This window comes from Chamaea fasciata, unplaced genomic scaffold (assembly GCF_029207755.1).
Source record: "Chamaea fasciata isolate MVZ Bird 193981 ecotype frontalis unplaced genomic scaffold, bChaFas1.0.hap1 SCAF_3, whole genome shotgun sequence".
NCBI classification, from domain to species: domain Eukaryota; kingdom Metazoa; phylum Chordata; class Aves; order Passeriformes; family Sylviidae; genus Chamaea; species Chamaea fasciata.
In genome coordinates this window covers 87,515,948-87,539,138 of record NW_027094088.1, presented here as the reverse complement: position 1 = coordinate 87,539,138, position 23,191 = coordinate 87,515,948, and the positions used below count along the sequence as shown (strand labels likewise).

General features: G+C 35.1%; 1 protein-coding gene across 1 annotated transcript in view; it reads right to left on the bottom strand.

The window, feature by feature from the left end:
* EYS (eyes shut homolog) overlaps window positions 1-23,191 on the bottom strand; it is a 742,046-nt gene that overhangs the window by 335,906 nt on the left and 382,949 nt on the right. The window contains exons 29-30 of the mRNA XM_066180316.1: window positions 5,854-5,978; window positions 1,754-1,878 (exon numbers count right to left, since the gene is read on the bottom strand). Of these exons, the coding sequence (XP_066036413.1) occupies window positions 1,754-1,878; window positions 5,854-5,978 (250 nt within the window). The remainder of the gene's footprint in view (window positions 1-1,753; window positions 1,879-5,853; window positions 5,979-23,191) is intronic.

The following is a 23,191-nucleotide window of genomic DNA, read 5'->3' as shown; positions in this document are numbered from 1 at the left end:
CTACTACATTTAATGGCGAAGAGCATTTGATTACGATTTTATGACTCATAGAAACAAAGCAGATGTGGATAACCTCCAGTGTGCATGAAGGGTACATTAAGTAGTCATAGATAAATTTGATAGCACTGAAAGTGCCTGTAAATGTCTTAACAGTTTCCATGCAGGGGAATGGAATAATTTAGCTTGTGCAGATTTGTTTTTAAAAGTAGGTATATGTCTATAGATGGTTCCACTAAAAATGTAAACATTTATTTCATATACCACTAGCTATGCTTTTCTTCTCAAAATTGATGATAGATTTCACAATCTATGTTTTATGATCCATACTTTGGGTAGCAGTACAGACATAGACTACAGAAGATTTATATACACATTAAAGCTGGAGATCTTGAATACTTATTTCTCTGTGAGTTTCACTGTTTCTACTTCAGACCTACTTATGGTTAGCAACCAAAACCCATTGGGCCCTAACAAATGTACCTCTTGAGGGGTTTTCTCTTCTTGGACACTGAAAAGAGGTGTGTTAAAAATGTTTCTGTGGTGGTTCCCCCACCATTCTTACTTTTATATTCTTTCCCAAAGCATAGTGGAATTTGGAGGGACTGAAGATGGAAAAACAAATAAGGGAATAAAAAGCAAAGATGATACATCTCAAATTTCAGCTGGATCAAGGGCTTGTTACTTTTCATTCTGCAAGGGCTTGCTTGTTCTGCAACATACTGTACAATTACTACTCAAGCTATACACTAATAGAAAAACTGCCCCCGTGGGTCAAATATCTATCTAGTTCTATCATCAGTGAGCTATTACTGAATACTTTGGGAAGAAAACAGGAAGAAAACGAGCAGAGCTAGCATCTGGTAACTCACCAAACATACCATTCCAACTTTTGAAAAAAGTAAATCAAAGACCCCCTTGGCCAGGGTAACATCAGAAGAGTAATTTAAATAACAACAAATCTATCCTCCTTCTAACCCATTTTTGGGTTTATTTGTACTTCTGGACTCTATAGTGTCACACAACACTGACTTGTACCAATAAATTTTGCACTAACTGAAAAAATATTTCTCTTAACAGATTTTAGTCTTTCTCTCTGGTGGTTTTATTTGGAATTCAGATTTTTTTTTGGTGAGACCTAAATGGTAAAAAATTGTGTAACTGATCTTGTCCATTACAGTTGTTCATGTAAGATAAACATGAATATTTAATTAAAAAATAAGATTATTTTAACATAAGGATCCGACTGATTTCCATATAAAAAGAATGGCCCTCAAGTGATATATTCTTCATCATCACTTGACATTGTTTTGAAAGCCAATCTTCTTTAGAAGGCAAAAAAGACAGCACTTACCATGGTCTGTGGGAATTATCAATGTTACCTATTCTACTCTGTAAAAACCACCTTTCAAAAATGGTATTAATTTTTATGAGATAGCTTTTTTCTTCTCAGGATAGTTTTTCAGTAAAATTAGTCAGATTATTTGCATTGTTAAGATCCATTTTTACCTACCAAGCCCTTATGGTAAAATGCAGACTTTACAAAATTGTACACAAAGAGTCACTGGAACAGGAAGAAATTCCTGGTGAATTCCTTGAAAAAAGCATGCATCCCTTCTGTGATTCCATTTCTTTCAACAAGTATATCAACAACTCTGAGCAAACTTAAAAAGAAAAAGGCTTACATACAATATTTTCTGTGCAATGTTGAATAGCCAGGTAAAAGGAAAGATAAGAAAGCATTTCAGAATCTCACCACAAATCCTGGCTTGCAAAAACAGGAATAACCAAAGCTGGGCTCTTTCTGAACACAGATACCATGTATGCAGGGGTTGGATATGCACTCATCAACATCCAACTCACAATGGAGGCCCTCCCATCCTGTCAGAAAAAAATACAAAGAAAACCCCCAAAGTGAGAATCATTAAAATCTACATCCATTTACTGAGTGTCAATGGGACAAAGGTATGGGTAACTATCATCCATTCTCACATATACAGAGATATATATCATGGGATGAATATGAACTTTTTTGGGATGTGTTTTCTCAGAGTAGAAAAAAATAAAGAAAAGAAAAAGAGAAACTCTGAGATTACTGAACCAAATCATTGAGGGGAATAATTTCTGAGTAAATTCAGCTTTGTGTTTGAACACTATGAGATTCTGTCTTCTCACATTTCATTAGTCAGATTACTGGAAATTTTATTGATATGCATTTCTTATGAATATCTCCTTTACAAGTAAGCATACTACAAATTAAGCTAAATACCCATCTTGAAGGTGTGTTTTAGATAATGTAATTTGAGCCTGTCTTGAACTTGCTCTTTGTAGGCTAAGCTGAAATGGAATCAGTCCATTTGCTCAGTAAATACAACTCCAGAATTCTGTAAAATATGGCTAGCTATTGAAGAACACCAGACTTTCTGCCATGATATTCCCACCACACATTACAGATTTTTTTTCCTTCATTTTACTATTTCTAAACAAACTAACAAAGAAAACCCAACAGCCCCACAAGCCCTCTAGCAGTCCTTGGCTGTTACAAATCTAGTTGCCACTGCTCAGACTTCATCTCAGAGCATGCATCAAAAGGATTCACCTGTTACATTCCAATCTTGATTTAGCTGGTGGAAGAGCAGCCTTCCTAGTTAAAGACTTCACCATTCAGACTCATCCATGAGCCTGCTATTAGTTCCAACAGCTGCTGTTGTTGTTTCTGAGCTGTCTGAGGTGCTGTTAGAACACAGTTTACATCTCTCCATGCTGCTTCTGCACCTGAACAGACTGAAGTTGCAGCCACAGAACCTGAATGTGCATCTATTATTCCAAGGGTATGGGGCCTGCTACTGGGACAATAGCTGACAAAACTCATGATCCATTACAAAATGCATTTGTCAGAGCTAAATCCATTCTCTTTCCTGATATCTCATGCTGTCACCACATGCTTCACTTTGTTCTCTGGAGGATTTTGGAAAGCTGCAATCATTTGCCTTGTTCCTATTTCAGTCTTGGTACTATCCCTTTTCCATTTCATTAAATTACAACAGGGAATCTGCTGAGGGGTATATCAGAGTATCTGCCCAGTTCTTTCCCATTGTTGTCTTTATAGACCAGAAAATCCTCAATCCCCAAGCTCCATATTTCTATAGGTGAAGTTTAAAAGAGAAATATAAGATCTATTATAAGTGAAAACTCACAGCCTGCAAAAAAGCAGATTTTTTTCCTAGGTATTTCAACTTTCTCTCTCTGGATGACATTTTTTTTTCTTCTAATCCCTTTCTTCACTTATCCAACTTTGAACAAAGTTATTCCTCTCAAATGTTCCCCTGCCACTCTGAATTAACCCCTTTCAAGTGCTGTAACCTTCTCATCTATTCGGCTGTTTTAGAGACTCAAATAACATTTGAAAATAATGTATTAATTTAAAAAACCTCCAAGATATGCAAAAATTATGTATATGCTTAATGCATGTGGTTCTTTTTCTGTTTTTACCTGTTGAAAAAGTAATTGACAGATCTTTCACCCTTACTGACTTATGATATTAAAAGGAATTTAAAAGAAAGACAGATTATGCTTAGGTTGGAACGTGTTTAAAACATGTTAGCTGTAGGAGTGAATGCCAGGACCCCAGACAAGTTACTTCTACTTACAACAGAAATTTGGATGTTGCATAGAGACAGCTGTAGCAGATATGGACTATAGTTGAATCACCCAGACTGGACCACATTGCTGAGACATTTAGGCCTCAGCATTGAGGCCTGTAGGAGTTGTGGCACAGATAGAAATTCAGTGCCAGGAGTGTGTCGCAGTTAGAATTATAGCTTAAGGTGTTAGCAAGGGTCAGAAGGTTTTATAGCAGTTAGCAAGTATAGTAATTGATGTGGACACAGTAGCTACCTTAAAGGGTTGGTAAACAATGAGTTGTTTGCATTCTTTCCTGCTCTGTATGCCAATAAGAATTCACCTGTAACTGTAAACTATGTAGAGTGTATGAAATCTGCCATCTTTCACACAAAAAAGGAGAGAAATGTAGCACTGATCATATTGGTTGTATCTGTGTTTGCTTTGCTGACTTCCCTTCATTATCGGGGTTCCCCTGCAACTTCGGACAGCAATCACAGTTCGTGGCTAGTGAGCAATTTTTAAATGCCTATATTAAAATATCTTTTATGTATTATTTTAATAAGCTTTAAAAATAAGGAAAAAAATGGACTTGGCAATGTATTCTGTGTGAAGCACTTTAATGTCTAAAAAAATACATCTTTTAAGTTTTTAAATCATTAATATTGATGGAGGGGGATATGGCCATATGTAGCACCAGGTGGATATACAGTACTGAAGTTAGGTCATTACTCAGATTTTTTAAGATCAGACAGATCTTTGTTATCATGAATTCTGTATGAAAAAGTCCAAAAATTTTTTCACTCATTGGTTCATACATCAGAGCTATAGTGTTTTTCTGAATTATCAAGTATCTCTTTGACATTAAAAAAAGCTACTAAAAATTATTAAGTTGTAAGCAACATAGTCCTACACATAATTAGCCTTTAGTAAGCCAAAGAGACTTAGATTTATGTCTTACATGTTAGAAAATCATTCCTTATTATCAACTAAACAAATAAAAAAACTGCCAAATTGACTCTCTCACTTACACACGTGTCTATTTGCTTCAGTATTTTCCATACTTTTTTGAATAAAATCTCTTACATATAGTTTTGTAAACTGCATTAGGATGAATTCAGTATGAAAAAAATGCAAAATATAGTAATATTCAATTCACTGTGTGCTTTCTTTTAAATGCAGAACATGAATGAGTAGAAAGTCTTTAGAAAAGCGTAATATACATATGGTCACTTGACTTCGGGAGAATTTGCTAACGTGTTTTTCTTGTAATTGAAAGCAACAATGAACTTGAAACAAATTTCAGAACAATTGAAAACAACCTTTTTTGGCACAAAGTAACTAGATCAGATATATGGAGATAGCATGGGTTAACAGAATATTTATCATCCAGAATACATCTAAATCTCTAAAATAACCAGTAAGAAACCTTGTGTCAGTACTATCACAGAAATTATTCAGCAGTGCAAGTCAGTAAAACAGTAAATAGATTTAAACTGAAAAATTAAAGCTTTAGGAGGCAGGTACTCATATATTTCTTAATGTATGAGTAAATTACAGAGCAGAATGCTATTTATGTGATAGTAGACATGACAGGAGACTGTAAGTAGTCCTGAACAGATTAAATTTGTAATTGCATGACAATGCAGGCTAATCTTATATTTTCATAAGCCACTAGACCTGTTTTAGTTGATCTCTGTCAGAATTAGAAAAATGTTCTCACGTTTTAAGGAAGTGCTTTTTTTTTTCATTCTATTTATAACGTTTAAAAAAATTTCTTTTAAACCCAGCCAGCAGAACAACCATGGGTACGTCTTACAACACCAATACTAAAGATAATAATAAAAATGTTAGTTAAATTTTTCAGAATTTCTTTTCAGTCAATCTCATTCTACAGGTAGTGAAATTATTTTGCTCTTAAACAGTGACTATTTGACTGCTTGGTCAGTTAGTTACGTTAGTAAAGATCAATAAAAAACAATAAACCTGGCTCTAATTAGTACTTCAGAATCCTTCAGTGAGCTGGTTTTATTCTGAAGCCTTTCTCATATGTTTACTAGAGTAGTTAACTCTCTTTATATTTCATTCAAAAATCTTGCCAAAGAGATAGCATTTTTGTACCTTATAGTTCATATACAACAAAAGAGCTTGACATGATTTACCAGTTTTCTCACTAGTAAAACAGATAATTCAAAACTATCACTGTTTAAGATTGCTCTGTCATATGGCAGTTACCTTGTTGACATTTACAAGTGTATCCATTGATGTGATCAGCACAGGTTGAGCCATGTAGACAAGGTGATGAATTGCACTCATTAACTTCTATTTCACAAAATTGTCCAGAAAATCCAGCAAGACACCTGAAGGAAACAACATTCCAAAGTGTTATACTATGCATAAACATCATATAAAATAGATCTTGTGAGGAAACAATGCGTCTAAAGTATGTGCATTAACAAGACATCATGTATTATTTTCTGTTTCAAGGAGTATTTTATTGGAACACTTCCAAGTTTCATGTTGTGATACATGCTGATATTTTAAGGGATTTATGATGGCAAAATCCATCCAAAAATTTCACATCTGGGTCATAATCAAGCATAAGAGTCTCAATTAGAGTGTACTGGTTCTATCAAGGTGAATGTAAACCTTTCTTTATGTACTCTTGGGAGACTGTCTACTAAATAATTTAGCTAAGTAACCGCAGCCTATGTTTGAAAAACTGCTTGCTGACAAATGTGTACTATCAAATGTAAACTATAGCATAAAAGCTAATCTTCAGGGCCCAAGTTTTAATTAATATTCTAGCCATAAAATATTAGTTTTCTTTAAAAAAAACCTCTTCTGTATTTTTGTGGTTGTAAACTCTATGCGATAATTGATATCAAAGTAGTTCCATATGATTTCAACATATAGCTTACAAGACTTACAAGACCTTTAATGTAGTTCAAAAATCCTACTAATCTCATTATTGAAACATGTATACATATATACACACACATATGTATACATATATACACACAGCTTTATGGATGTACACAAATATGTTCTAAAATACAGGGTCCCATAATGGTATTAATAACATTTTCTCTTTTGAGATATGTTATACTTGGATATATTTCACGAGACAATGTTTTCAAAAACTCCCTTTAAGTAACCGGGTGTTGCATATCTTGTATGTTGTCCTGGATCTAGTGAAAAACACAAAGGTTTTGCCCCACTTAAGAGGGAGATGAGTACATCACCAAACTACTTTTGAGTAAATCCAAGTAGTCATGTCACCTACTCCTCACGGTGCTACACTGAGTGAATACAACATATATAATTAGAATGAGGTACCTGCAGTGCCTACCTTAGCTTTCCAGATTGTGAAGCAAAAGAGGATGGACCATGAAAAACATGTGTGACACCTCTGGAGGGATTAACTATTAGACTATGTTTGTATCATTTTGTGTGGAATACAGTCTGGGTAATGACAATTTGGAATCTACCAAGACAGTGACAACAGAACAGATTTGTCAAAGTCTGCATCAACTACAGATGACAGCTATGGCGCACTGCTTTGAAAATATACATACTGAAGCACACACTACTATTTTTCAAATATCTGGTCATAATATATGAGAGAAAAAACATGGAAAAAACACCTTAATGAGTGAGTCATATGCCCTCCTGTTTTTTGGTTGAAAAACATTAAAAAAATTCACTGAGAAGATACAGTTTGGTCCTTTGATCCTATTTGTAAATGTCAAAGCCCAGTGGTTAGAACACAGCTTCACATACCCAGCATTGATCACCCTAACATTCTCCTATGCTTGGTGGAATAAGGAATGCAGAGGATGATTCTGCTCACTGAAATCTTATATAGTTTTCTTTATATAACTTTGTTTTCACACAGTCTACAGAGCATATTAAGAAAAAAATTAAAAATACCAAAAAACCACCAAATTTAAGGGAGCAAATTTTCCCAGATATGAAAGGGATGGAAAGAATATTCTACTAGGGGGAAAAAAGCAACTAGACACAGGGAATACAGTGCCAGTTTAAATTCAATTGAAATTTAACTTTATGCATTGGCATATTTATATGTATTATATCTTAACAATAAAAAAGCATTCACAGAATAAACTGCAAGAAAATTATATAATTATGAAATTATGAAAAATATCTGCACAGAACAACTACGCCTATGTGTATCTAATGTGTGTGGGCTTTATTTTTTAGTCTGTAAAAGTCAAACATTGAAAAAAGGACTTTTTCAGAACTTACTTGTTGGCTGCTTCGATTGGGCATGTTTTGATACGTAGTGTGCATACTTGCTGAAGTGTAGACAACAGTAAAGACTAGAGCAGTTTACTGAGCTCCTGTGGTCATAACTATTTGGAGCAAGAATGATTAGTGGAACAGGTTGCTGTAACTCCCATGGAAAGAATCAATAGTATTGAATCAGCTAGATATTTTAGGTTACAGCCCGGATGAACTCTGTGTAATTTCCTACTCAGTAAAGCTTGAGACTTCAGAAATTCAAGACTCTACAAAGCCTTGAGACTTCAGAGACATAAACTATACAACCAAGGGCCTAACTGTATAGACACTGAGGTAGAAAAAATAAAATATATATGTGTGTGTACATATAAATGTTTGGCAAAATAACCTATTTTGTACTGCAATCTTTCCAAATATTTATTAAATTTATAATACCATATAGAGTGATTGTGGCACCACCAGAAATAGAAAAGTTTTACAAATAGGACTTTGCCTTCAAATTGAAATTTAGATGGGAGACTTAAACCAAGGAAAGCACTTAGATATCCAGCATATCAAGTCCTACATGTATCACTATATATAACGTGCCCTTTTTCCCATGTCAGACAATCACTCAATCACTCAGTTTATAGAATACTTTAGAATATTGGAAGCATTTAACATACTGACATGTCTTTTCTTTGGTAAAAATTGCAATTCCATGGTATTCAGTTTGCTTCTGTTCAAAAACATGATGCGATGTAAAAAATCCTTCATGACTGCAAAGACAGTCATGCTATTAACTAAATTATTCTGAGCAATTATGAGACAACTGGAAGTAAGCTAAAACAAATGCTCAGTATCAGCAGCTTTCACAAATTTCCCAAAATTGCAATAAACTTTACTCTTTCTAAAGAGTTTTTATGAAGTTATCACTGAAGATGTGACAAGCACTTCAATAATATCTTAACTTTTTGTTCACTGCCACCTTCCTTCATACATAATTTAAAAAAAAAATTGCAATTTGCAATTTTTTTCTGCCTTTCTACATTCTTACTTCTCTTCTGTCATTTTTGCTACAACATTAGAAGGGATAGAAACAGTAGAATTTAAATATGGGTGATATTAGAAAGGTCAAGTAGGTATGGAATACTGTTCTTGTGCTATAAATGGAAGTACACATAACTGAAATACTTCGACACATATTTCTATGCATGTTTGGGATATGAACATTCTGAAAACGAAAAACAGAGGCTTTTAGATAGCTTTTCATACAATCACTGCTAATCTTGTATGTTGATTACCATCTAATAGAAAACAATTTATGTTTTTTTTTAAGAAAATGCGTATCTAGGTTTATCAGCAAATAACTCCTAGAGTTTATCTGATAAATTAAGCTAATGCACTGTGAAGTCTGAGCTTTTAAACTTACAAAAGGGTCAACATAAGATCAATAGTTTGGTACAGGAAGGCAGCAAAAAATAGTGCTCATTTGCTGTAAGAATAATGCATTCACAATTTATTTATAACCGGTTTTAGGGATGTTGACAAAGATCTTTCTGCTTTCTGTCATTCCCTACAGATTTTTTATCTCATATAAGATGCTGACATACTGTGGTGCAAATATAATAGTTTTTGTGTTCTGCCTTTATATCAATCATTATCAGGAGTAATTATCTTAATTTGAGCATATGCCAATGCAATAGCTGAACAAAAGATTGAAAAGAGATAATTAAATGAAGGATTTTGATCTATGACAATTCTGGTTACAGTCACAGTAATTTTTTTTGTTAGTAAACTTTCAGCCTCAGAGAAAATCTACAGGAACCCAAAAGTCAGACACTTTTTTCTCTACTAATTTATATCCTCTTGTAACTAACTGCTCTTTGAGTCTGTTTTGTATCTTATCTTTGAGTGCATTTTTGTTACCTGTACCCTTTTCCTTCTGTCTCCCTCTCTTTCTTCATCTGCTTATGACCTTTTAGGGCTTATGAATAATTTGTGTATCAGTGAGATATGAGGTCATAAAAAGCATGGTTTCTACCATACAGAAGTTTATTAGGTTTATCTGGAGCAATGATTAACAGCAATTGTACTTAGAGGAGAATGTTTATGCCGTAACGTTTACCTGCCTACATGACTCAGTCAACCTGGTAAAATCAATGAATTCTGTGGACTAGTCCACACTATGAAATTCTTTGGGGACATCAGTTTTTCTTAGTGAATGCTAACCTTGATGACTTTGGTAATGTTTTGCTAATACCTCTAGGTTAGATAATTAGTATGTTGGGCAGAATAATAGATTAATGTGAAAAGCACATCTCGAGCAACTGCCCTAGCCAAAATAGTCTTGTAAATGTGCAATCTCTTTTGATATTAGTAATTTTTTTTTCAAATCTGCGTTTTCTGTACAAAATAAATCTAGTTAACTGATCTACTGTAACAGGCCAGATCTGTCACTGCAAATTTACACTGGGATCGCTATACATTATTAACAAGCTATGAAAAGTCACTGGCTAAATGTCATGGACGCTGAGATATAGGAGCACCTTGGGATTCATATAGCAAACAGTTTAGTTTTAATCATCCTGGATCACAAGGTGCCTTGACATTTGCAAAGCAACTTTTTCCTTTTTAACTTCCAGTGGAATCATACCTCTATTATCTCAATCATAATTCTTAACTTCAAGTGTGATGGAAAGTTTTACTCTCTAAATTAAAGAAATGAAAAATCAATCATACATGGACCTTATAATTCATTTAATTGATGCTCATATGCCAGCTTGGAAAGGAAAAAAAGGAAGAGTAAGGAAAACCAGATAATTTTCAGGATTATTAGAGACATTTCCTGTGAAATACATAACCCTTAGCACTACTGAGGCATAACCTTCATGAAAAGTATTAGCACTACAAACTTCTGCAGAACCTTTTTAATTTTAAAGAAAAAATGTGTAAGAGCACTGATTCATTTTAAATATAGATATCACTACAACATGATTTCTTAAAGCTTTAAATTTTTGGCAGGGGGGAATTTTTTCTAGAGTGATAAATAAAAAAAAAAAACAGTCTTTATCATGCTTTAATGTCTAATACCTAGCCTTTTGGATAGTAAATTTAAATTTACTGGAAGCCAATGCATCATCTTTGCCCTTTTCAGTAGGATTTTTCACAGAAAAAATGTTTTAAAAATCATCATCTTATTTAACTTATTTTTTTTTCTCATGATATATAAGAACAACCCAAAATCCTGGCCCTATCAACATTAGTTTGAAAAATTAAATGTCTCATTTGAAAGTTACAAGGTGATGTTCATAAAGTTTTGAATGTTTCGATATTTTTATTTCTTTCAAACTTAGCTGCTCTAATTTCTCTGTTCTTTTTTTTTTTTATCTTACACATCTGCCTGTCTGTATTAGCCCAATACACACATAAAAAAAAAAATGCTGCCTCAAAAATGAATATATATGTGAAGTACTGTTATCAGGTTACACAGTGAATGACCACAACAACACGTTCCTCACTATCCCTAAATCACCTGGGGAAAGGGGAAAGAGGTACAGGACTTGGGTAAAAAGAGTGAATCTAAGTCTGTGAAAAAGGGATTGATGAGATTGCAGAGCAGAGATGGTTTATTCTTGTCTTTTTATTTTTTTCTGACCATCCTATTCCATTTGAAATTGGCAATCAATTAAATTTTCTCCAAGTCAAGACCTTCAGGCAGTAGTTTTCCTGTGTTCTCAGGTAGAAATGATTTTGGTTTGTTTTTTCCTTCTGTTTCTCACAATACTACAGTTGATGACTCTAACATTGAACTTGTTCATATAAACCTATTGGCAGTAGAATCTGTTAGAGCATTCTTGTTTCATCTATCAGGTTACTGAAACTTTTGCTACATTTGTTTTGTTAAAAGTCAGATTAATAGCTGTGGGCATGTTACTGTGAAGCTGGTAGAATATTCAGAGAGGAAGTTTTTATAATTATCTAATAATGGCCAAGCTCTTTATTGCTTTAGAATTAACTTTTATAGGCAAGTCAAATCAACTGAAAATTTTTTTTTTTCAAATGTTCCACCATTCCAAGCTTTGGATTTTAAAGAACTTTCATAGTGGGCTTTACTATGAACCTCAATGAATGCAAAAACTGTGGGTGCTGGACAAGTCACATAATGAGCTTAGCTTGGTAGATACAGTGTCATGTTGCTTTTACTGGCTACAGATTTTGGACTGTTATCATATTAAGCTCAGATACAGGAATTCCCTAAGGAACACTGAAAAATGGAGGTACCACATGAAAGTAGATTATCTGCTGTGTGGTCATCCATCTAGTCTGAAGATTGTGGATGCTGCTGATGAAGCAGCAGACAACCCAATCAACGTACATGATGTTAAATAAGTAAGTGTTCTACTTCTCTTGTGAATCTGAAAAATTGAGAGGAGAAAAAAAGAACATTGAGTTCTGTGTGCACACATGTGTGAACTCAGTGATTTCCGGGATCCTATGTTGGATCAGGATGGATCTTTTTGGTACCGTGGTTTCTCTAATGGGTTAAACTGATTATCTTCCTACAACAAATGGCTCTGGGTTCAAAGTAATATGAGTCAGGTGCCTTATCACTAACACTACCGAAAATTGATTCTCCTGATGTACTTTGAAGCATGTCTCTATGGAGAGAATTTGAGAAAGCAGTCACTAAGGAATTTACACAAGTCTCCTGAGGGCTTTTCTCAGATTATTTTCTCTAAAACCCTCCCCAAAGGTGATGCTGTGATTGTTAATTTTAAAACACTGACAGTGAAGTTTTCCCAAGCTACAAGTATAGCATATCATGTTGCTTTTATATTCCCTTTTCTTCTTCTGTATTCTCCATGGATGTACTGTCTAGAATAAAGCAAGTTTTTTTACTCTGAAGAAAAAATTCCCATAGCATGAAGTAAAAATAAATTATAGCTCTCCATGGTGGTCAAGAAATGTTAGTTCTATTTTAGAGAATATTGAATGTGAATCAAAAAGAAAAAAATAATATTAGCAAACTTGAGTGTATATTTGACTTTAAAGAGTATTCCGTTTATTCATCTAAATTTCTGTTTCTATCATCTGAATCAGAGTTCCTACTACAGATCTATAACCTGAAGTAACAAGTGTCATCTTTTTTCTTTCTCCTGTCTTTCTTGGACTATAGGATAAATAATTCAATTTTTAATGTAATTTAAAGCGGTATGACAACAGTAATTAGAGAAAAATTAAATTGAAAAGAGCAGTAACCTACATAGTTCAAGAGTCCCAAGTTCAGATCTTGTAAATTTTCTGATTCTGATAGTCAGGAACTTCTTCACATTCATCATTAGTTTATATTGAATATCTTTACAATGGTAAAATGAATTTTAAAAGGGTAATTAATAGTGTCATTCTCTTGGAGAACTACTTTTAGACCAGGAACTACAAACCACAAGGTTGGGACCTCATCCATATGTTAACATTTAACAGCCCCATATTTTCACTTACAACCAAAACTTATCATAGGCTTACAAGAGTCTCTGACTTGTTTGAAGGTATCAGACATTTGCCACTGGGTTTTGACCTCATCTGTACCCAATATAATTAACTATGATTTATATTCACAGGGGTAAATGCAAGGAATAATAAACTGATACATCATCACTTTGTAAAGAATGAAGGAAACAGAAGCAGCTTATTCTTTATCCCCTTGAAAAGCTGACCCTGTCAGCATATTGCAGTGGATATACTCTAGCACAAGGCATCCTTCTTCACAGAGGAGGAATGTTACATGTAAAACCCCAAAACAGATTCAGATTGTTAAGACAAGATTGGAGTTGGAAGCTCTGCAACTTTTGAGCTTTCTTTTTTCAACTTTCTTCAGCTTTCTTCATCTTTCTTCTTAACTTGTAAAAGAGTTAATAGGACAGAGAACTATTTACCTCTATAGAAAAAAAGAAAAAGACCATAGAATCATAGGAAAGTAAGGACTATATTTAGAGCTTTACTCCTGACTATAATAATAAAATAATAAGTGAAATGTGGGCTAAATAAAACTTCAGACACACAGTGTTATCCTGGAAATGGTTAAGACTTTAATTAATGTATGTCAAATTAGGGTCTTTATTCTCAAAGAACGTTTTGGGACAATCACAACACATACTAAACATTTGCTAATAAAAAGTTCTATTCTTTCTAAGGTCATTCTCATTATAAGAGACGTTAAACTTTCTCAGTCAACTTGCATTTAGCCTTTATTTTCCCAATGAGAAAAGAAGATTTTACTGCCAGTAAAAGCTCCCACTGTGCTTAACATGGACATTCTTATTAAGTGATAAATTATGTACTTGCTAAATCACAGTTGGTGGGGTGTGACAGCGTTAAAGGAAAGGTTAATCTGTGAAATATCAAGCTAAAATGAATACAGTAAAATAACCAGAATGGCTAAGCCTTGATGAAAATATATTAGAGTTAACACACTCCTTTATTTTATTAACCTACCCAATTGGAAACTATATGCATTTCTTCAAACACCAGTAATGTGGGCAGAATTAAAGGAGGAGCAGGAATATGTGTGTTTGCGCATGTGTCCTTGTAGAACTGATGAAAGGCCAACATTGAGCTGTTTGCTAAAATGATCCATATTTGCAGTGAGATTTCTCATAGAGGAAAGCTAACATCTGGTCAATCCTTTCTCACACAGAATGTCTCTGAGCTTTTTACTTTTTTACTAATAGTTCTTACACATAAAGGAATAAGTTAAGACAGGTTCTTAGCTGATGTAAACTCCTGTAACATGAGTCTTGACATATTTGTCTGCTATCCAGGCACTCATTCAGAATCCAGGATACAAAAAAAGAGATTGATATCAGACACTGTTTTCTTATTCTTCATTTACTTCTCCAATGTTCTTGGATTAAATTAGCTCCTGTGTGTGTGACTGTGTGTACATGATTGTGTTGAGAACTATGCACATGAAAATGAAAGATTTTAATTAGTAAACAAAACAAGAGCTCACAAAATGCTACAGGAAAACAGAAGAGAGCTGTTACAGACAGAGTAAGCCCTTCTGTTATAAAATCTTCTGTACTACTTCAGTTTAATTTTTTTAAGTACTATTTAAGACCTCCGTACTTCCCAACTCTGACAATACAGATATAACACTCAAAATGCAGAATTCTGAGCACCTCATCAGCAGGCTTCTATTTCTTGTCAAGACCAACCACCCTACTCCCCCTAGTTTATTGCTAGAATCCCCAAGGATCATTTCACAGGGTCTCTCTCAGCTGATTCTTCGTGTTAGTCATTTTGGCTATGAATTGTTCAAAAACAGGTGAACTTTAACAAATTACATTTTAGAATATATTCTCAGTTTTTAAAAATAATATCAATGCAGTTTTTCCTATGTTTCACTTCTGTAGTCCTCGGTAAATATAGCATTGCTGAACAAGAAACAACAGGGTTTGTTCTAACATTGCAAGGCTGTAGACTGGGGCTTATCAAGCCTGATTTGTCTGGACTTCTGCTTGCCTGGAGCTTTGTTTTAGGTTTTTTAGGTCTAGTAGAGGCATATCTAATTTGTTTGAGGTTTGCTTTTCTCTGTACAATGGTGTACTGATATGTCTCTTATTATAATAAGTCTGATATAGCTCAGAGAGTGATACTATTTGAAGTACTATTCCAGTGACACATTTTTTTGTGCATAGAATAAATTATGTGGTATTTTGGAACACAAGTATTGGATAACAGTTGATGCCTTGAAAAATATAAACACAATATGAGAGATCAAGGCTATCAGGAAATGATCACTGAATAACTACTGATCATTGAAGATGATACATTTGAAGCTGGGTGAAAATGTCTAGGAGTAACAAAAGACAAGATTCCAACATAAATGAAACACCACTTACATTAAAAAAATTCAAATGTTACACAGAAAAGCAAAAGAAGCAATGTATAGGACATGTTAGAAGATGCTTAAAAGTGCCCCATAATATAAGTCCCTCAAGTACAAGAAAGAAGAAGTCTCCACTGCATCCCTTGGCAAAGGATTGAGGATGACAAATGCACCACAACCCTTTCTCCCTGAATGAAACCAATGGAAGCACAAAGTTTGTAAGTTTCAAGCATTAAATTATTATTACTGTGATTTAACTTCAGTATTTGGTTAACTTGCCTAGGAAGTCTTAGCACTTCTGTAACTGGATTAATAATACATTTTTGGCAAGACTTATGATTACAATTAGACCTACAGTAAACTCTTGACTTTACATACAAAGCATGTTTCTTGTCCAGCTGGGATACTGAAGTTTTTATGTGACATACCAATAGAGGCAAAAGGACTTAAAATTTAATTGAACCTTTTTTCCCTCAGCTCTTTCTCATATCTGTGGAGCATTCTCCACCCATGGGTGCTGCTGGGTACTTCTAGTATTAAACACTATGAAATTTGGAAACACTGACAGAAACTAATCCCTTCCAAACACAGACTGACTTACAAAAGTGAAGCAAAAGTGTCACCTGGAAAAAAATGCTACTTCACAGAATACCAGGTTGGAAGCAACCTCAAGGATCATCTGGCCCAACATTTCTTGGCAAAACACATGTTTAGACAAGATGCCTCAATACCCTGTCCAGTTGAATCTTAAAAGTTTAAATCCAATGTTTTCCAATCCATCACTTCCCTGTCAAGATTATTCTGATGGCTGATTGTTTTCATTGCAAAATGTTGTCCTCATGTGTCCAACCAGAATCTTCTCAGAAACAACTCATACTTATGACCTATCACCTTTTCCATGTGATCTTTGAAAAAAGTGTCTCCACGTTCTTTGTAGCCACCCTTTGGATACTGGAACGTGGCAATAATGTCCAGAAAGCCTCTCACCTAAGCCTTCTTTTCTCAAAACTGACCATACTCAGTTCTCTTCACCATTCCTCATGAGTCAGGCTTACCAGTTCATGCTTATGACTAATAAATAACTGCTACTGTTTGGCTGATGTGAGAAACACTAAGTTTTCTCATAGTGGTGGTCAGGAGAGAAGGCTGGTGAACAATCACAGGAAGAACAAACTCTGATATATAAAAAAATGCCTTTAATGACTAGGGAAAACTCATTTAAAATGAAACCTGTTACTTTAGATTCCCCCAAAGCATGATCAGACAATATTGCAATCTGTCCAGATTACTAGCATCCACAGCGATTTCTGTGGTGCAGACATTTTAGGAGAGCATATAGCTTCATTTAATAGTAGCAGAGAACACTGTCAAGTCAGTTTATTTATCAGGGGACACATCTGACTGCCCTCAATGTAGTTAAAACTCTTGAAAACAGCACTTCCACAGAAAAAGTCAGAGTATCTTTCCAAAAAAATGGACAAAGCTATAATAGTTCTTGGAGAGCTAAAAACACAATGAAAGAAATTAGTGGGGAAAAAGAGAACTGTGAAGAACCATCTGAGTGCAAACATTCTACTGACTATCCTGCTTGTAAAGTACATATTCTTTATTCCAGATGACTGTTGAAGAATCATGTAGAACAATACTACATGCTGCTTCTTGGAAAGATTTTATAGGTGTCAATGAGGATGAAGTAAAAGTTGATTTTTAACTAAGAGCTCCACACAATAACTAGAACCTTTGTTGATTTTCATCCTATACTGTATAATTGTAAGATCCTGCATAGAAACAAAAAAGTTTCTAGCCTTTGTTAGTAGTACATACCTTTCATAACACACGCACATAGTGTAAAGCTCTTGGTAAAAGCAGAAAACTAAAATAGATATTAAGGATAAACAAGATCACATATAGAAACTGGTACTCAAAATTTCTAGCATAGATGAAACAAAAAAAGTCACTTTTTTCCCCATATTTTTATATCTTTCTTTTTTCTTAGCACAGGATATTCCCCTCCAGGGCAAGCATAGCTGTTACATATGAGAAGGGGAAATTTACATCTTCCATTGTCTAGTATTTTACAAATATTAATGACTTTATGTGCTAAGTTACCAATGCTGCTGAAAACAGAATGGGATTCCCATTCCCACTCCCTCACCCTGAAATGGATAGAATGAGCATAACTATAAAGATGGTGTTACCTAGGACTCAGTAATAACCTGTATTTGTAAAGTTTTTTGTGGAAATAACCTGTATTATCTATCTTAATCCATCCCTTTTCAACACCATAGACCTTCATGTTCTCCTTTCTACTTGAAACACTTCTATTACAATGCAACTATTTTCTTATCTTCTTGGACTACGTTGGAGGCTCTTTTCAAATCCCTACCTGCTTAAAAAGTGCCTCTCCGACCTTGAACATCTACTCTTATCTACTCAACTTTGTGCATTCTACTTGTTAAACTATGTTTAAAACATTTATACTCACTAAAGGTTTAATTTTTGCCATCTGCAGTGTGTAGTGCCTTGTGCTTATTTTTGTTTTCTAGTGTTTGGTTGCTAACTATAGTGTTATGGGTGGGATTCAGTCACCTGCATAGAGATGCCAAGGAGCCATTTCAGCAGTATATATTATAATATATATTATATTATAATATATTCCATCAGGCAGAGAAGCCTCTGACACCTTGCTAAGGCACGCTACAAAAAGGCCAGAGCACCTCTGTTCTTGTCCTTAAGTACTGAATGATCCAGCAGGGTACTATTAGCAAATTACCAATAGAAACAGCTACAGGTTTTAAGAAACATCCTAAAGATCCAACCAGCGTGCCTGTGCTGGCACTGGGCTAATTACAATGAGAAGGACATGGGTAATTCTAATTTAACTTCCTTACATGTTTAGAGGTAAACTGAAACTCTTTTCCTTATATAGAACCATTTTCTTGGGTGTAGAAATGCATTACTACACCCCTGCCAGCAGCATCCTGCTCCTCCTCAAAGAGAAGTCACCTGAGTTAAAGACTGAAAGAGTAAAGATTTCAGCTCAGAGATAGAAACAACTTATATTGATTAGGATTTAGGTTAGAAGGGTAGAGATGAGTTAATGATTGTTAGATACTTAAGCTAGAGCGTGGGTAATATACTACTTGTTCTTTCAATTGTGTTTGTAGAAGGAAACGAGATAGATGGACCATTGTGACAATAAACGAAACTAATGAAACTGTGACCACACCTGGACACAGAAACTAATTGGAAAAGATTGGACTATGCCAAGAGGTCACATAAGCCTGCCAGCAATAAAAAGATAGAAAGGTTACTGCAAGGAACATGTCTTTGACTTCATCTTTCACGACCACAGACCCATTTCAAAGACCACAGACCCAACCTGAGGGCAGAATTGCATAGGCATAAAGGACTCTGGGCTCATTTTAATACAAAGTGGGAATGGGAGGTTCTGGGATTGAGTGCATATATATATGCTTATGTATAAGCATTTTTGAGTATGTAAGGCTTTTTAAAATAAATAGAGGGCTAGAGTTTTGTGATTTGTGTGCACGCCTTTAGGAGGTTACTCCCGTGCTGTCTGACGTCAAAAAAAACCATACCACTTTTTAACTTTGACTAGTTAGAGGGTCTTTTGTCCATGATTTTATCGATTTTGTTCAAATCATCTTCAGCATCCTCACGGCTTGTCACAGCCCACACCAAATTTTGTATAAGGAATATTTTAAATATCAGCCTTTATGTATGGAGAAACATTGGAACTGTAAGTGTAACACCAAATAAAAAGCCAGCAGTTAAATAAACAAAAAAGGAAATTATATAACAACTCTAATTGCATTTGCTAATGATTTTTTGCAAATTTCTAGGCAATTCAGAGCACTGAAATGATAAAACTAGTTCATGGGTCCAATATGTATTTTGTGTTCCCCTTTTCCTAACCCAACACTGATTGCAAACCTTTCTATAAAATGAAATGTCACCCACAAGACAGTTCCCATGCCTTCAGTCTCTTCCACTGCACTCCAAAGCTCAACCACAGACCGAAGTGCAGTGCTCTCCCTGACTTTATCTGATGAGATAAATAGCATGAAGCTACTGTAATATCTTCTCTGCAGAAAGTGATACTGGAAGTTAAGATTTCATGATTAAGTACTCAGGAACAGCAATCAGCATTTGCATCCAAAGATTTGATTTAACTGATTTCCTCTTGTAGTTTTATTCATCCTTTCCTGGCACTCACAGAGCTATCATAAATATCTGTCAAAAATGTTACCCAACACTACTTTTATTTATTTTATAACTTCTTCAGGCCTTAGTGTCTTGAGTCAGGCACGTCCTTGGTAAGCAATGTTTCACAGTGTAGCTGCTCACGAAGGTGAGCCACTTCTCAGGCAGAAAACGAGTTCATAGAAGGGAGAAAAACACAGGAATAACTTACAATTTCCTGCTAACATTCATGAAAAATGTTCTTTAAATGTGTTGTGGCCTTGGAATGAAATTTATTTTACGAGTAGCAAGTTTGATGTGTGTCTTTCCACTATAAAAATCGGCTGACGGGGAGTGAAGGGGGAAAGTGGAGACTTGGAAAAGAGGGGCACCCTCCCCTTCCCTACCAGCTGACCTACCAGGGAAGAGTTAACAAGCACTGGCTTGGAGAAGCTGTTGACCGTGGAAGGCCTTGGAAGGCACCAGAAGGGATGGATTGCCACAGCCTGGATCCATGACATGGCTAACCCAGAGCAAGAGATAACCCACTTCACCATCTTCAGGGGTCAGGAAAGGCAGCTGGAAAATAAGCAAGTCAACCTGGCCCCCAACATCAGGTCTGAAAACAAAAGCACAAAATGCAGACAAAAAGTCAAATAAGTATAAATAACTGCCACAAACAATTTGGGAGGAACACAAGGAAAAAAATACAAAAGAGAAAAGGCAAGCAAAAAGTTTTCTGGGATAAATGCTATCTAAATAAAAAAAAAAAAAAATCCGCAAACTTCCTGAGAATGGGAAGTTCACCCTAAAAGCTGCTCTATAGAGGGGAAAATCCCTACACAAGCCAGCCAAAAAAAATTCCTTTTCTGCCTTTCTCCTGCACCTGGAAGCACTACCTGGGTATACCACATGGAGGGTTAATGCCACGTGCTTGCACAAGTTGGGGTTGATGAAGGAGAAAACACCTTCCTGAAGTGGCACTGGAGGTGGAGCATGTATGTGTTGAGTCCATGCTCGGGTGCACCCCCAGAAGAGTTTTCAGACCAGACGGCAACCAGAAATGTCCTGCTTTGTCCACACTCTGTACTGAGGCTGATCTAGGCCAGTAGAGACTGAGTAAAGTTCAGACTCTGTAGCTTCCTCTGGGATTACCACAAACATACCCCTTGGGAAGATGTTTTGCCAGAAGATGATACTAACCTGCTGCTTCCTCCTCATGTCAGTGAATCAAATTACTGAAAATCATATGTCCTGCTCTGAACTCAAACCCTCTTTTGCCATATAAACACCACACCAAGCTGTAATATCCCCAAACCTTCTACAGTACATTTTCCAGTTGTGTTAAAGAGGCCACAGATATGTGTTTTATTTTTTTACTCACCCTGACAACTCTGATGAGCCACACAGAAAGGCCAAAATTTCTCCAACCTTTACATTATTTATGCTTGCCTTACACTACTGTTCTCTTGCTCCACACAATTAGGAATGCTGGGACCTTGCACAACTGAACTAAGTAGCTTTCTAAGCCTGATCTGCTCGTTCTTTTGAAGTCAGTAACTGCTCACTAGATAGAAGTTTTATGTAATATACTTCTCTTTGTGGCTCTTGCTGACAAGAAGAAAAACATTAATTTAACTTCTTTGGCTGAATATGAAGTAAAGCCTTAAAAAGCAGATGACTTTGCTGCTGTTGCTCTACAACTCTCAAAGAGAAATGAAATACTGCAGGGATTCTAGAACAGCGACTTTCACAGAGAAAATAATTTCGGATACAATGTGCCAAGCCATAAAAAAATACTACTTCAGCTTTATGCATATTATGTCTCCTTGACCCTGTTCAATTCTTAAAAGGATACGTATATTTACAGGGCTTAACAAACACTTTGCTTCCAGCTGATTTCTCCTGGCAAAGAAACCATTATTGAAGTGTTACTTTTTTTTCCGATAGACTCAGAATCCACCACTGATATATTTATTGTTGTCACTGTTATTATCATTTTTATGAACGTAACATCAAAATAGCCAGCTCACGATCTGTGAGTCTGTACACATGATAAGAGAAAATGCTAGCAATATAAATAGATGAAGCCAGAGGAATGGGAGCACAGTCAAAGAGAAGTGAGATACTCAAGGTTATGTGAAGTAAAAGTGAGGAAGAACTGAGGTTTTATACCCATAAAAATTCCTGAAGGATTCCATATGGTAGCCTTTTTGAAAGTAACATAAACAACTTGCCAAATTAGAACAATCTAAATTTAGGATGTTATTCTACATAATGTAATGTAGCTCTATCTTAATTTTTTCAGTGAATCTGTAGTGACTTGCTAATCTGATCTGACATAAACACAGAATAATCAGAAATAATAATCAGTAATTGATTAATTCTGATGTTGGTGTATAATGATTTATATTTCATAACAGTGCCTAATAGAACATTCAGCAGCAGTGCAAATAATTAACCAACATTAGAAGAGGGGACATTATTGCATAAATAAACTCCTGCTCCCTTTTTCAAATTTTCTTTTTTGTTTAGCATATACATATATATAATAGCACAATAAACACCAAACTAATTCAGAACTAAATATATTTATTAGGATAGGTAATCATTTCAGATTTTAAAACTGCTTTTCTCATACTAATTGTTAGGAAAAATTTAAGCCATTCCTTGTGTTTTCAGGCTGCCTTTCTTAAAAACATTCCACAGAAGGCATATTTGACTAGTGCTGAGCAGTAATGATTTATAAAAGTTGCATAGAGGCTTATGAACCCCAGTTAATATTTAAAGCATGCTTTCAGTGGCAGCAGGAAACTATCCATCTATGTCAATAGTAGAAAATAGCAGCAACAAAAGTTTCCTTGGGAGGTCTGCCCTTCTGAGCACAGGGCAGTTCACATATCTTGTAGAGAACTGTTCAATGCGTACCCTGGGTGCACCCAATGCCTCCTCTTTTTTTAGGCTCTATTCGTCACTTCACAGATTTTCCATATGTCTTCATTAAGTGTAATTTGGTTAACCTGTGTGATGCTTTGCATTCTCCTAGCCCAAAGAAGAAATATCTCTAACTGCCCTAACTCCTGCTTGTATTTGCATACCTGTTTATCAAGAATGGTTGTGAAAATAGTTTGGGTCTTTTACAAGTTTAAATAGAGAGTATGCACATCAAGATTTTTTGATCAAAGAAAAAACAGTAATTGGATGTTTGGTTTGACAAATATCTCTGCAATC